The sequence below is a fragment of the Anser cygnoides genome, chromosome 4 (assembly GCF_040182565.1).
Source record: "Anser cygnoides isolate HZ-2024a breed goose chromosome 4, Taihu_goose_T2T_genome, whole genome shotgun sequence".
Classification (NCBI taxonomy): domain Eukaryota; kingdom Metazoa; phylum Chordata; class Aves; order Anseriformes; family Anatidae; genus Anser; species Anser cygnoides.
Window position 1 is genome coordinate 33,868,252 of NC_089876.1, and position 16,355 is coordinate 33,884,606.

At 41.3% G+C, this 16,355-nt stretch overlaps 1 protein-coding gene across 8 annotated transcripts in view; it reads right to left on the minus strand.

The window, feature by feature from the left end:
• Positions 1-16,355, minus strand: part of TNIP3 (TNFAIP3 interacting protein 3) — a 71,904-nt gene that overhangs the window by 40,407 nt on the left and 15,142 nt on the right. For 6 of the 8 annotated variants that reach the window (XM_048074367.2, XM_048074365.2, XM_048074364.2 and 3 more), the window contains exons 2-3: positions 10,723-10,808; positions 1,056-1,191 (exon numbers count right to left, since the gene is read on the minus strand). In XM_048074367.2, coding sequence (XP_047930324.2) covers positions 1,056-1,191; positions 10,723-10,730 — 144 coding nt within the window. In that variant the 5' untranslated portion in view covers positions 10,731-10,808. The remainder of the gene's footprint in view (positions 1-1,055; positions 1,192-10,722; positions 10,809-16,355) is intronic. The other 2 variants (XM_013201841.3, XM_066995958.1) reach the window with 1 other exon arrangement.

Here is a 16,355-nt window from a genome sequence, read left to right on the forward strand (position 1 = left end):
TAATTTCATAGCTTAATGCTAGCCGATTCTGCTGTCAGATCTGTCTTCTGCTTCACCTTCTTATTCCATCACTGGGGCTAGGAATCCCCATTCCTCCTCCTGGCTTCTCTTTCCCTGTCTCTAAACCCACTAGCCTGACCCTGTGGCATCTCCTTAGCTCCTAGCCCTGTGGCTTAGCTCCGTTTCTTGCCCTGAGGTCATGAGTCATTTTGGAAATGGCGGTTTACATGTGAAAAGAGCTATGTGTAATTCTGTATTTCATAGAAGAGAGTCATCTCTCCTTTACCGACTCATCAATTTCCTGTATCACGCGGAGGAGCACTGCCTTCAGAGATTTCCTTTTCCTCCTGGTGCAGTAACACAGGCAGGTAAGCGTGTTGTCCCTTCTCACAGGGTGCTGCCATTCACAGCTTCATCACTTCTCTCTTCCCACACCTCTATCTCCTTCCTTTCCCAGATTGCAGAAAAAAGGAATTTCCTTTTCACCTCCTATTGCATGATAAAAAGTAGCTTGCTGTTTCAGGGTAGAGGACCGAAACCTAGAACAAATTTCTGTCATGCTTATTAAGTGCTGCTACACTGCAAGCAACAAAGACCACCTTGGCAGGTGGCTTACAATTCTCCATTTATAATACCACAGAAACACAGGTTTAAGCTTGCATTTTTCTCCTTCAGTGCTTGCTTCTTATTTATCTAAATGCCTTTCTGGCCCTCCCAAAGATCTATCTTCCTCACATCTCTTCACATCCTCCATTAAATCAGAGCAATCAAACAGAGCAACCATAAGAAACATTAGTGCTGTTGGTGTGCAGTTTTGCACAGCTGGCTACACAGGATGGTACTTTGGATAATCAGCGGTTTTAGTTGACCTTTTAAAACACTATAAAAAGCATCTTCTCACTTTGTCTTCTTCATAGCAGAAAGTACTAGTATCAGAAAAATACATTGCAAATTCAGTTTATCATTTCAGAAATTAAAAAAAAAAAATCCTGCATAACCAAGTCACACAGGGAATCCCTCACAGATAAACAATTGCAAAAGGAGTCTGTGTTTACCTTAAGGGAACATGAAGCTCTCTGATGGTTCGGACTTTCTTGGGCAACAGGTTCAGGGTCCTCATGTGATGTGAAAGTGCTACTCTTCTCTATCAGGTTTCTTATTTCAGCATCAAGCTCTTTACTTTCACACCTGCTTAGAAAGAAATAGCAATGTGATGCTTTGCAGAGGAACTTGAAGCGCAGAGAAAGTAAATTTGTCAGCTGTCATCTTAATGTGACAACAGACACAGCAGAGCTAGTCCTGCACTGAGCTCCTGCTACCTTCCTTCCTGGTGCATAGCGAGCACTCGAGCAGTCTCACACATGCAATCTGTAAGAGCTTGGTGGCAGAAATCCATTCAAAATATTTAAGCAAGCAGCCCTTATCAATTTTACTACCTTGTGTGTAGAAATCCTAGTCAACCCTTCCGGGGACTTTCTGAAGACTTCAATGCACCCTCATCCCCAACCACCCCCAGTTTCTAGAATGTTAAAATTCATTGATATCAAAAATGCTATCAAAATAGTTAGCTTGGTTTTAAACTCCAAAACTAGATGCTCAGTTAATGATTTATTTTTCATTGTACGCTTCATTTTCTATAATATTTCATAATAGACACCTGACATGAATTTTCATTTTTTTTCCCCTGGAAGTTCCTATTAAAAACATTCATACCTTATAAAAATAGGTCTGTCCTGGATACTAAGATGATACTTGTTCTGTGGGAATACTGTTATCTTTCAGTCTCTGTTAAGGACACTCAGGACTTAAGTACACTTAATGGCATGCTCCAAATTTGCAGAAGTAGCTAGCAATTAGGGCTGACTCATTCAACACACCGTAGTGGTGGAATGTGACTTTCAGGGCATAATCAAAACCAAACCGCCAAAACCCTAGACCCAACCTAAGTTTTCAAGAAACACTCATCTCTTTTGGTAATTTAGACTTTTATTTCCAAATCAGCTTAAAACAACTCTAAATGTATATAGTCCATGACCAGAAAGCCAACAGCAAGGCTCAGAAGTATTAGCAATCAGGAAGTAGCAATATTATATCTCAATTTAGGCAGAAAACACTAAGTTCTTCATTTGAACTACCAGAAAATTGAAAGCAGTTAGAATTTACTGGTTAAATTTATCACAGTTCAGACAGACAATCCACAGGGATCGCACTGCAGGTTCTGAGGAAACTGCTGAGAAGCTAATAACAACATTATCCAATAAACAAACTCATCTATCCTAATCATAAGACTAAATAAGTGAAGTGAATTTTGTGCTGAGAGGATAAAACGACACATTTTATTACACTTGCTATTTACTCACAGAGCCTTTAACAGAAATGTATTGCATTAAGCATGGATGCAAAGTCATCTGCAGAGGAATTACAGCAACATTCCAGCAGCAGGAAACAAGGACAAGGAAAACTCAAAAGGTTGGATTTGATTTACTGCCCAGGAGCTGGACAAGCTGGAATTGCATTTGCAGAGTTGCCATGAACCCTGCCTGCACCATCAAGCACAGAAACTGAGACAGGATTATGCCGCGCGAGCCGGCAGCAAGTCGCTCTCAGTTTTAGTGCCCGTCAAGCATCCTGCCTCTTCAAACTACCTTGTCTATGTGGAGCCACAGCATGGAAGGAAGAAAAGTTTTCATGGCAGGATATTTGGGTGTGTTTTGAGACTTACAGGACAGGAAATAGGACTTCTAGCCCTGTGAAAGGCCTTCATTCACCAGAGCACATCACGTGAGTTTTCTTCTACAGAGAAAGATGCTTCCTCGTCCTAAGCTTTTTGTTGTTGTTTGTATTAAACTAACACGTTTGACAGAGTGAGTTCAAAGAAACAAAGCACCCAATTAAAAAGAGTACTGTATTTTGTCAGACCCCTTTGAAAGGGAATTACGGCCAGCTACAGGCACGCCGAGCAAGAGAAAGACTTCCTTGGTGCACGTTTTCATAAGCCTCATGGGCGTGCAGCAGGCTGCAGCTGCTCTGAAAGCCTGCGGTGGTTTCAAAGCCTCCGTGCTGTGGGGGCGGCGGACGAGCCCGTGTGGCACAGGCTCTGCATGGCAGCCTGTGGGGCTGGGCGTGCGAGCAAGGTCTGAGGCTGCTCAGCTTCCCTTTCACTTCTGGTTTGAGGGGATACGCAGGGCTTCAGGCACTCGCAGGACCAAGGAGCCACAAGTCTTGTCAACACAAATACTCATGAAACAAGAAGAAAACTACGGAAGGAAAACAATGAAGCTTGAGAAGGAAATCCAGCCACCTTCTGTCTTGCTGAAAAACTGCAAAATCCTGGATAGTTCTACTTGCACTGGTCTTTTTTAATCAAATGTGTGCTGACCTTCTTGGACAGTAAGTTCTCAGGCATTGGCAAGACCAACAGCATGGCTTTGAGGCTTCACTTTTAAGGAGCTGTATAATGCCAACTCAGCAACATCAGTAACAGTCACCCTTTTCTCTCAGGCCTACTCCCCTGAAAAACAGCAGCTTCAGCTCATACAGACTCCTGCGCCTGACCTAGTGTGAGACCTGCTTTGCCCAACAGAGTTGGATATACTCTACACAGAGAACTGGGGGCTTCAAAGGCTTGGAAAGTTTCAGCACAGTAGCAGGCACCTGTGGTGCAGTTTTAGGAAAAGTGCATTAAATGATATTTGCATAGTAAGGGAGAAATTGCTGCAACTGCCCCCTTAGAAGCCCTGAAAATGTGACAAGAGTAGGGGAGAGGTTAAGTAAAGCGAGGTTACTGCGCAGCATTGAGGGATTTAGGACATAGCTGTTAAAACCACAGGCTGATATTTTCAGAGTGAGCTGTCAGAACTTGAGTTTTTTATCTGCTTGGACAGCCAGCCATCAGTGAGAGATAGCTGCTCTTCTCTTCTCTTGCTCCACACACCTCCTGTGTGAGATCAACAGAGGAGCCAACTTACTTAGCTGAGAGAAAAAACTCTCGCCTACGAGTGGATTCTCATAAAGACTACTCGTTGCTCATTGCCCAGGGTTGCAGTCACATGTCCTGCTCCAAAGAGCTTAAATGTACAACACCATCCACTTTCCACCTTTAACTACCTCTCCACTGCAAATCACCATCCTTAACTGCTGGCACAACCCACACACCTGGCTGGGTCAAAGTAGTCAGCTTAAATCCTTTAAAGTGAAATAAAGCAGTTAGAATAAAACAACTGCTCAAGAGAAAGGAGCAGTTCCTAGGTGCAGCTCTGAAGAAAGTAAAAGACGAGCAGCAATCTCTGGCAGGAGTGCAGGAGTGAGCACCGAGGCAGGCTGCACTCATCTCTGCTGCCGGTTCAGCCACAGCGAGAGGAGATGTCTGACCACAGCCTCCTGAGATCAGAGCATGAATCAAGCTGGGAAATCCCCCGTAAAGTTGGTGGGATGGCTTTAAATATTTCTTTGCAGCCAGGAAGTGTTCATTGCTTTGCTCCCTGCAGTTTGTCTTACTTCAGGCTGTACCTGGTATTCACCTCGGGCTCTTCCCTTTCTGTCTCTGCGTTCTTCCCATGCTTAGCAGTACCTGGGCAAGAGAAGGAGCAAGAACCAGTAGTGCCAGTAAAAAAAAAAGAAAGGGAACCACAAAAGACTCCAACCCCTACAAATGGATTGCTGCTCTGTAATATCCACGTGCTTCAACATTGTCATGAACGTTGGAAAATTATTTTGCTGGCTAGGTTCCTCAGGGCTTTGGTTTTGCCCCCTCAGCTTTTAGACTGAGGTGTTTTGATCATATTTTGAAAGAATATTAGCCACTTTGATATTTAGAAGGGTACATTTATTGTGAGGTATGTAAAATGTTAATCATATCTGTAGTACAGTTCCATTTTACAGACCATACGTTCAGAGCACACAGATGATGAGTGCTTGAATATCTCTTTGTGATAACAGTGATTAGGAGCTACCACAGAAGACAATTCTTGATGATTACCTGAGCTTCCCCTGGTGAGCTCTAGAGGGCACACAGCATTTAACATCCACAGAAAGCAACTTCCAGAACTACTTTTGGTTTTGTGAAGTTCACAGACATGTTTCTGAACCATTACCATCCTTATTATGTTTCATCATTGCCAACATTTTCTAAAATTGGGTATTTTGGTTTTCACTAATTATGCTTTTTTAAGGAAAGAAAAAAATAACCTTTTGGAAAAGTCATTAAAATGAAACCCAGTCAAATTTTAGAGATGCATGCTTTGTGAAATCAATCATTAGAGAATATTAAAAATTTCATGCACTGATATAGGGCAAAGTATATCCCTTCTATGTGTAAAAACTTTCTTAAGTATAAAAATAGGAAGAAATAAAAATACACAATATCCTATTTACACATTGTACTACAATTAAAGCAGAAGCTAATTAAAAATTTAGAATATTAACTCTTTGTAAATTTTGACTGACTTCCTCAGTTTCCTCTGCTGAGATAATTAAAGCATTTGACGTGGAAGCAGCACCTACAGATGTAACAAAGGCAGCTGGTTGCTCAATGTAAATTTTTGCAGCTTGCAGGAAAAGGAGAGAGCACATCTGTGCTCATAATTTCCATATAATATATGAAAAGTAGTAGTCAACATCATTCTAGCTGTGTCCTCCAAGAATAAGAAATTCCTTAGGCCTGTTCTCTTCCTTTTGAAAATTGCCATACCCATTCAGGATTTCACTTGTTGAGATCAGCTATGCATCAGATTAAAGATATTTTCATTTCCCTTTTGTATCCACCTTGCTGCCTTTAAAGCTGCCTTTACTCTTTTTGCTCTATGATACATCTCTGTGCTATTTTAATTCCTAGGCTTTTGCTCTATGATACATCTTTATGCTATTTTAATTCCTAGGCTTTAACAGCTTTTTGTGGTTAATTATTTATAAATGGTTGCATACTTTTTATAGCAACTCAGTGTCTCAGCTGGGAGCCAGAATAAAAGTGTGACCAGCATATGCTTTGTACATGACTGGAACTAAAATTCCCATGTAGATCAATGTCATGCAGCTAAAAAAAATAAACATGCTATTTTGTCCTCAAAGGGTTATGCTATGAAGCCGTGGTTATACGTGCACAGCGAGTTTTATTAAATTATGCGTTTAACAGCCAAAGCAAAAACCTATCTTTGGCCCAAAACTATCACTAAAGCCAGAGCACGTTATGGAACCAGAGAAGAAACGTGAGATGTGGAAACCAACAGCTCCCAGCAGAGCCAAGGGCATTTTGCAGTTAGGCTTCTCCAGGTCAAGAGAAGAAGCACGAGGCAGAACAACTCCACATTAACACACGTTTCCATTACAGAGCAGCAGCCATTTCCAGCTCCTGAAGGCCTGCTCCACGGTCTTTTGATCAGCCACACGCTTTGGGCTTGCCACAGCATAGATTCATGGCCAAGAAATAGCTGCTTATCCAACAGCTGGGTAGGAGCCCTGTGCAGAGTCCCAGCGGTGCTGTCGATACCATTTGTGAGCTCTTGGCTCTCCCTGCATTTCATTGGGAACCAGCAACAGCGGGCACACCTACAGCATGTCTCAGTGCATTTACTGCCAAATGCTAATTCAGTACTAAATGCATATAACTACTTAAAATAATAATTTCAAGGCTGGTTGCTGGAGTCATTCACCTGTGATTGGTGAAAGCACAAATATACACCATAAACAATCGTGGAAAAAGGTTTTAAGCCAGGATTTACAGCCAGATGCCAACACCACGGAGTCATATTTTGACGGGAAATGAATTCGAGTCTAGGGGTTAAACACATGCTTCATCCCCTTGGGTGGGCATTTTGGACCTCAGATTCTTGCTTCGCTAAGCCTAAAGAGCAGATCCATAGAAAGAAGTCGATTTCTTCATTTGAATTAAGGAGGACAAACTGGTTCAGATAAATTTAAAAATCATTCCCTCCAGCAAAGGAAAGCCATTTCAGCTAATATTTCCCCAATTTATGATAAAGCACTTAATTCGTTTCAGAAAAAGGCCTTTACAATTTGAGAAAGAAGAGACCTGAGTTACATAATTTGTAATCTAACCCATGCTAGGAATATATTTGAAATGGGAATAGAAATCAGGCATATAATTTTTAAAGACTGTTTACTGCAGAACTAGGTTATTCTGCTATGTTGCATATGATTTTAAAGGGTTTTTGCTCTCTTAATTTGGTTTTGTATAATTCTTAGTTTTTTTTCCCTCTAAATACCTTAGGATTTTTATATTAAAATCTTACCCACCTAAGACTAACTGACAAAGAATTTCTGGTCTAACAAGCAATGGGATGAACAAAGTTTTGCCATGAAAACAACAAGTCTTTTGTTACAGATTTTTTTTTTCAGCCTCTTGAACTCTTGCAGCTTTTGTAAGCCGTTAACAAACCACCAGTTCCTGAGCTGACAAACAACACTTACAATCGTGCAGCTCCCTAAGAATCGGTGGTGCCTTTCCACTACTCAACACCCCGCGAGCCGATCTCCCGAGCCTAAACTCTGAGTGGAATCTGAGCCAGATCTCTTAAAACTGAACTGCATTAATTCTGCGTTCTGCCTCACACCCCCCATGGTAAGAGGTGGTTTATTAGTCACAAAGCATACTGCACCAGTGCAAACACAAAAAGAACACCTGCCTTTGTCAACTGCGTGGATATAATTTAAAAATAAAGAGGGAAAAAACCAACAAAAATAGCTTCTAGCAATAGCTTTTTTTCAAACTATTTCCAACTTCCTTTTTTTAACTCAAATTTTACCCCCTAAAAATCACCCAGTATTTTAAAAGCATAGCTGGAAACCCAGGCACCAGCAGCGGCTGAGACCCACCTAGCAGAACTGCACTGTCTCTAGAATGAGAGGTCCCAGATGCTGTGGAAAAAAAGTGCTGGCACTGTTACTCGGGAATTAAGTTTGAGATTAGAGATAATCTTGCCCCAGTCCCAAGAAGAGAGCTCCATAAGGCAAGGTGCATGATAGGGGGTTAAAACATGTATATACTGAGACTACAGCAGAGAAATGCTTAAACTTTCGCTCAAATCTGATGCAGCCAAAACATCTGCCTGTCACCCCATAAACATCCCTACACTTCTGTTCCCTTTACGACAAAGGAATGGAGCTTTTAAGGAACATTTAATAGCCAGCAGCTGTTTGGCTGTCAAATGCCACATCTGGAGAAGCTGTGCCGTTAATGTGAACAGAAACAATTATTCTTTAATAGTTTTGCTTAATTTTAAGAATTACACAAATCACAACAACAAAAGAGGTGCAGTGGAAACACATCTGGTTTCTCAGAAAAGAAGCCAAAAAAGGGCGCAGTGATTAATTAAAGCTGCATCTCTAGTTTGTTCTGTCTCACTGAAGGAAGAAGTAAGGCTACTGATATCCAGGTACTTAGTGCTTTTCCAGCCTTTGGCTATTCCCCTCAACAAATATGGGACGTGCAAAAAGATGGCAACTAGCTGGTTCACATCAAATGCCATTAGATGTCAGTTATCGCACAGCTCTGCGTCCCTCTGTGCGTGAAGGTTCCTGCTCTTTGGGACTGCATTTCAATAGTGCCTCCTCACTTCTGTACACCATAGCCTGCACATCAAGAAAAGAACATCGTTCCCCTTTCACTTGGATCTTCTGCTTAATTACACTACCAAAACCATAATGAAATTTCTTCCTGATGGACAGAATTTGGGACGAGTTCAAACCCCTGGAAAGTCAATGAAATGATTTTCACTAATTTTGCTGGGCTTTAAACGAGCTGTGAGTGAGTTACTGCTTCTCCAAAGAGACAGTCATCTGTAACTGGAGCACCCAGACTCATCACCCAGGGCTCGTGCAACTGCGTGTGGATCACTGGTGCAAAGGGAATTGAGGTTTTGCCATGAAAATCAACAAAATGGAAAGCTCAGCCAAGCAGAGCCACCGACTAGCACATGCTTCCTGGAGCAGATGAATTCCTCCACTGACATGCACACATGCAGAAAGATGGTGGGAGATGGCAGGAAAGCATTGAAAGAAACAAAAACTAAGAGTTAACAACAAGAAGGAAGACAAATCTAAAGCAGAGCAAAAATAAAGAATGTTTTCAAGTGCCTGCACTTTTCTTATGAAGACCAATAGCCAGAAAAGCTTGAACCCCTTTTAGGACACTCTCCTAGCCCCAGCAGGCACCTTTTTGAAACAGTCACCCTCCCACAGCTCTTTCTAAGCTGGCTGCGCACTCCAGCGTGAGCACCAGGTGTCTATTCAGACCCTGCATGCGCTCATTTCTGTGGAAAGCTGCAATCCTGATGCAGTTATATGTTTGAGGTTTTTAACTGGTGCTTTACACCACTGATCTTTCTCTTCCTGAATCAGGCATCACCACAAACCAAACAAGACCTATGCACTGCCCCTTTTGCCTCCGAGCTCACCCTTGGGCAGGATGTGGATGCGTCACCAAGCCTCACAGATCTGGGTTCACAGCTGGGCTGCACCCTTGGAGGAAAACAAGTCCGTGATTCATTTGGGTCAGTTTCACCCCTGTGGACCTTCACTATTGTCAGTTACCTACTAAGGGCGCAAGCAGAACAAACCGGAGAACACCATTAGGAAATTCAGCCAGGAAATTTAACTTACAGTAGCTGATGGAGGACAACCAGCCCTGTTAAATCAAGCCAACTTCTTGCCTGTGGTAGCTGTTAGGCAGCCAAAATGAAACAGAGGAAGCTCGCTGCACAGCTGTCTGCGTCACAGATCCAGGGCTTGAACTGCCAGCAACTGGCACCTGGTCTCACCAGGGATGCCAGCACCAGGAGGGAGCCTTGACACCTCCCTCCCCTCGCAGAGACATGCTAGATTCAAACTACACTAGCACCACAATGTCTTGAATAAATGGGAAATCCCAAGGGATTTCAATATCCAGTTATTTCTCAATAAACTAACTGGAACAAAAAATGCTCCTTTCAGGAAGAAAGAAGGGTAGAGTACTACTCTGTAAACTTCACAAAACAATCTACACTTTCCTTAATTTTTTTTTCCTCTCTCACATACGCACATTATGCTTAATTCTGAAGCTATCTTTCAACCATTCTCAGCTACCTGGATTTTTTATTTATTTATTTATTATTTGGTCAGAGTTTGTCTTACTGAATACAGCTGTTCATTGAAACATTCAGCATCATTTGTTGTCTTAAATCTCCTCATGACTCACCAACAGTCTTAGAAACGGGTCGTCACAGTCACAGACTCATTGAAAGCTGTTAGCAATATTGTGACCTCTCTATCTGTATAAAGTATCTCTCCTTCCTACAGTACCTCTTTTCCTGCCATTATCAGTAGAACTAGTATTACTCCACAAAGAAGCAACCAGCCCAAGGAGGCTGTGAAATCTCCACACTCAGAAATATTAAAAACTTGCCTAAGCAGGCTGAGCAACCTGACCTCAGCCCTGCTGGTCCAGGCGACCTCCGTGTCCCTTCCAACCCACACTATTCTGTGATCCTGCTCTTCTCAGTACAAAAAAATGCCTATGTTTCACTTGTTTAACCAGAACTGATACAGACCTCCGCAGGACAGATTAAAGTAGGGGAAAAAAATGTATTAGTCTGGGTCTCTGAAAGAGAAATTGACTGACAAATGCAGAAAATACTTGATTGTATAGTTCCAAAGCATAATGTAAATTAATTTAAAAATAAATAAATAAAGGGAGAAGCTTCTCCACATAGAGTTAAGATATTTTAATACCTTTCCATCTCACCACACTGATGGAGACACGATTCAAGGAGATCCTCTGCCTCTTTATTCTTCCTTTTGAGCTGCTCAGAGTGAATCTGTTAGAAACAGAGGGGAAAAAAAAGTACACTTAGAGGGAAACAAAAAGGTTAATAATCTAGGAAGAACAATTTAATTGCATGATCACAACAAGAAGAGATCATAAGATCTTGCCTGCATTCCTGTTTTCTTCTTTACATACAATAAATGGCTTACATGTAGGCCAGGAATCTACTTTCTCCTTCCCACCATCATCTCCTCTTAAATCCACCACTCTAGCAGGGACAGTTTTGCAAGGGCAGAAGGACTATCACTCTCCAGCTGTGGTAGCAGGAATCTCCCCAAGGAGCAAAGCTGTCAGTAGCCACAAAAATACTGGAAGTGTTGTGAAAGGCTTTTATTATTATTATTATTCATCCTAAAAGAACCAACTATTTTAAATACTCTAGAGTTCACATATGTCCTCAGATTGACCTGAAAATTCATATGCTTCGTGGAAGTATACAGTAAGACTATTACTCCAAATTTAAGAGAATGAGTAGTGAGCCTGATACAGATCACTTGAAGAGAAAAGAAAAGGAAGCTCGTGTAAGTTATTGTGCACAAGTGCATTGTTCAAGAAGTATACAAGCTTCTAACAAGCTTCCCTCTCTTCAGGGCTAGTTACTGTCTAGCACTGCATTTCCAAAGAGACGAAGGGGGAAAAAAAAAAAAAAAAAAAAACACCCTTCCCAGAGAAAAGGACACACATTAGGGTAACACTAAGTAGTTCATGTATAAATAATTCCTTCAGATGAGAACATGAAATAAGCAAACTGTGTATGTTGTGAAGTACCATAACCTCTACATCACAAGCTGGAGAACAGATCGTACAGGGACTGAGCCAATGGCACAGGGACTGAGCCACTGCCACCTCACCCCCAGGAGCCATTCTGCTGCCTGTGCTGCAGGCCAGGGACAGCACTGGGTGAGTTTCTTCAGGATACGTGGGACACCCCATCAGAAAAGGAGTCCAGAAGTGTTATTATACACTTTAGATCAAAGTGTCAAAGCAATTGCATTATTATAGTTGTTGGAGTTAGAAAACTGGGAGATTAGAGCTTCATCTTGACCTAAGAGATTTCATAACGCCTGGTGGAAGGATAACAACGTGACCACTGGAATAAAGCAGGAAGTGATCAAGAGTGGAACCTGCCATTTATAACCAAGTAAGTTTTCAATTACAAGCCATTCTCTTTATTGGTAACATCAACTTAATGTGAAACCACAGCTGAACATTTTATAGAAACCATGCTGCTTCATCTACATGCAGAGCAGAAATGTAAAATAAAAGTTTGCCAGGAGAAGATCTGAGGTGTTTGGCATTCCACCCCTGCTTAATTCTCCTTTCCAGCAGACATTTCACACATTTTAAATGCATCTGGTAATCACTAATTACAAGGATCCTATTAAGAAAAAATGTAAATTCAGTTTCATATGCAACTTGATTGTCTGAGTTTTATGACTGTCTGTTTAATCATAACAAAAACATGTTGAAGTATGGAAAGCTGTATTCATTTGATTTTAATGGGAGCTGCAGACATTTGGTACTAATAAGAATTAAGCCTTATTTCAGGATGCCTACACTTGGCGTTTAGGTGTCTAGCAAAATACCAATTTTGAAAAATGTTGACCTAGAATGAACACTCCCAACCTCCATCTAAACAAAAAATAACATGAACACACTAAACCAAATCTGGTCTGAAAAGGAAAAAATGAAAAATAAAAAAAATAAAAACACACAGAAAAACCCACCACCACCACCAGAATTCAGACCACTATTTCATCCCTAATGCATCCCACTGGGCTTAGACATTTCAGCATCCTCAGACCCATATGCCAAGTTACGCACAATATGACATCCCCCATGCTGAAAAAATAAGCCGTGTTAAAGCGATGCAGGTTAGAACTGACAATAAAGAGGATTCCTACACTGGTAATGTTTATGCAACAACAAGTGAAGAAAGCTTTGGGGAGGAAAAAAGTGGAAGATTCCTTGTGTGACTTGCTGGTTCTGCAGCAACAGATCAGTGCAGGGGGACGTGCTGGGGAGTGCTCTGGGCCCTGCGCTCGCTGCTCTGGGTTCTCTGTGGCCCTGCCCTGCAAAAGAGCTGTTAAAGCTGACAATTCCCAAATCAGTGCTTGGCCCAGCTGAAGACCCAGCTATCACAGAGCAGCAGTTCTCCAGAAGTCCTGCTGCCACCACCTGCTGGGGGCGGGGGGATCCCTCCTGCATGGCTTTGCAAAGTCCGTGGTACGCATCTCCTGACTCTTAGTCATATGCAGATTTTGCTGCATGCCCCACAGCGCCGGGCACCCTGATTTAATGCATGTTTTCACAAGCGGGTCCAGCTACCAGAAGTCATTTCATTGCCATAGCACAGGAGTCCATCCTCCCTCTTCTGAACAGTCCAAGCTGTGGGGAAAAGCAGAGCTCCCTGCAGTGAGAGCTGGCGCGATGCACACAGCAGAGCATGGCCAACCAAGCAGCACTGCAGCACGGCCACCTGCTTTGATTTGCCTTTGCTATTCTCCAAACGAGTTTTGGAGACTGTGTTGATGCCACGTAACGGCATTGCCTTTCATTTCTTACGGCTTTGTGCTGAAACGTGTCAGTTCTGAAAGGCCTTTAATTCTTTTTTTCTTTTTTTTTTTCCTTCAAATCATTTTTGATTCTTCACAACAACAAAAAAAAAATTACAGCAATGAATCCAACCTGTGTTGGCAGTGCAAACTGTGCTACATCTAAATCTACAGTTACAAACCGAACAAGAGGCATCCAGGTTATTGTACAAAACATGCACGTTTTCATAAAAACAAGTACAAGCTTTTACAACTACAGTATGCAATTTAATGCTGTAGTGTTTTTATTAGATCAGACAAATTGAAGCCAAGCTGGATAAAAATTCAGCTACTTCAAAGAATTAAGGCTACGTAGAAAATAGGGGGGGTTATAATGGTCATGTAAAGGATTGCTCAGAATTACATAAATTTTCTGCTTTCTGTCAAGGCTTTTAAGAACAGGAATGCTCTGAAGTAAAACAGGATTTGTTTTGCTCACAGATTTATGTGTTTTAGCAACAATTGAAGATGTATAGTAAAAAGCATACAAAATTCCTTGGTGCTCTTCTACCAGACTTATCAGTGCTCCAGTGATAATCCAAGCCTTAAGTGCTTCCTAAATATATGTGAACAGGACAAAAAAAACCTCTTTTTGGTTGGAGTACTAATTTGTATTAAAAACAAGGAAGTTTTCCACATGCAGAAAACATACTTGGAAAGAAAAAAAAAACTCCCCACAGAGCAACAAGAACATTAATTATTATAAAATACTAATTATATTAAAATAAAATAAAAAAGCCACGTAGGCACTCAAACTGAAGCTTCAAAATGTTATCCAAAGCCCATTTCAAAAACATCTGTATCGTGAACGTTAAACCTGCACTGCTCTCACTTTGCCTCCTGCCACATTCTTTTTCTTTCTCCAAATCCAGTGCTAGCTTAAGAGCATCCTATCTTCCTCAACCTTCACTCAATTTTCCCCAAACGCGTTTTGTAATTCACTTGTTCCTCTGTTGTGCCAAAGCAATATTTTGTGGGGATGCAGTGTAAGATGAATCTCAGAACTGAGCAAGCCTAAAGGCCTAAAGGCAGAAAAGGGAAAGAAGATTTTGTCAGGTTTCCCCACACACACACCCTATCCAATGATTCAATTCAACTAAACACCACCATAAACTGACATATTGTCACAATGGAGGGAGCAGAAAACAGCTAGTATGCCAGAAAAAAATGAAGTAAATACTAGCAAACTAGGCACAAGGAACAAACCCAAGAATAAGTTACCTTTCCACTGAAACCCATTTTTTGTAAAGCAAAAGATCCAAGACTAACCGTCACAGACAGGCCAAGTAAAATTACCTCATTTAAGTAATACCCAGATTGCAAAATAGCTCCAAAACAAAGTGGAACATATATAATCATAAATGCTGTTGATAAACAAGCCAGCAGGTTACACACTGTGTGTGGCTGTTGCGTAGGAGGAGTGGGGGGGAAGAAATGGATTATTACTGTAAATGTGATCAAAATGGAAGAGCAACCGAAGAAACAAATAAGCATTTGATGAAAAAGATCCTAAGCAACATATACTGAAACTAAATCGATACAGGAATAGAGCCTTCAGGATTTTTTTCTTGACCGATAACTCTGAAAAAGTCAAAAATACAACATAATATTTCTGTGACATCGTCCTCCCTAGATAGTCCCAGGTTTAATACTCGTAAATAGCACTAGTGTTCAGTGCAGCCAGCCTTCAACCAGCTATTACATGTCTTCCTGCTTTTGCATCCACGCTCTTTGCTGAAAATGCAGCTTCAGTCATGTAAATGCAGCACAAGAAAACCCACAAAGACAGCAAGATCTGCCAGTCCTCTCCTCCCCCCGTTATTTCCTGATAGTGCTGAAACTTCAATATTAGACAGTTTCTAATCAAATATTTAAAATCTAAAATTGTAGTTGTGCAAAAAATAGAAAGTTGTTAGGTTCTTTAGCTGTCTTGCCCAATTAGATTCAGATAAAATGAAACTGGTACCTGCACTGTGTGATGCAGGGAGATTTAACACTGAATACTTAAAACTGATCTCCCCATTAAGTACAATTTTCCTTGGTTATGGTAGCAGTAGAGTCAGAAGAGCAAACATCCCCAAAAACCTAATTCACAAATGCCACAAATTTGTGATATCCAGAACTTGATAAACACTCTATTTAATTTCTTAAAGTAATCTCAAACTGTGCAACAACCGAAATAAATTAAGACCCCGAAACAACCGAAGGCTGTTGCAGTGGACCAGACTGAGGAATGAGGCAATTAAAGGCTGAACGCACTATTTCTACCCAGAACTAAAAGCCTGGTTTTCAGCACGACGTAGATGGGACTCTGGAGAGGCTCTGCACTGCAAGCTGTTTGGCTGCAGTCCAGGAAAGGCAAACGCACAGCGCAATCTCTGCATTCGCTGTCTCGTACGGGAGGTAGCAGGCTGGCTTTGCACAGATAGGCAGCATCTGCCATGCAGCTCTTTGGTCTTACAAGTGCTGGTCCTCCACAATAGGGTGTCTGAAAACGTTTCTATTGACACACACAAACTAGTTGAAGTGTTGGGTATAAATCCTGTTTTTAACTACATGACCTGGTTAGAAAAATCAATACATCACTTTTTTTCTTACGTTAAACCAGAAAGGAAAACATTTTACAGACAAGTTATTTCTTTGGAAATTTGTCCATTTAACAATTTCTAAACATCTTCAGATTTAGGTGTAGTTCACAAGATCTTCAAAGTGAGAAAAATATTCCCAGGTGAGTATAAACCCCTTCAAGTAGAAATCAATGGCACAAATATTACCGAAAGCAGCCAGGGTCATGCCCAGAGCACTTTAGCAAAGCTCAACATAAGTCATTCCACACAGACGTCTGCACAGATGAATCTACAGCACAGAAGACAATTTGAAAGGCCTCAAAACATACATTCCTTGCCAAAAATATTATGACTACAATTATAATGTGCAACAGTCAC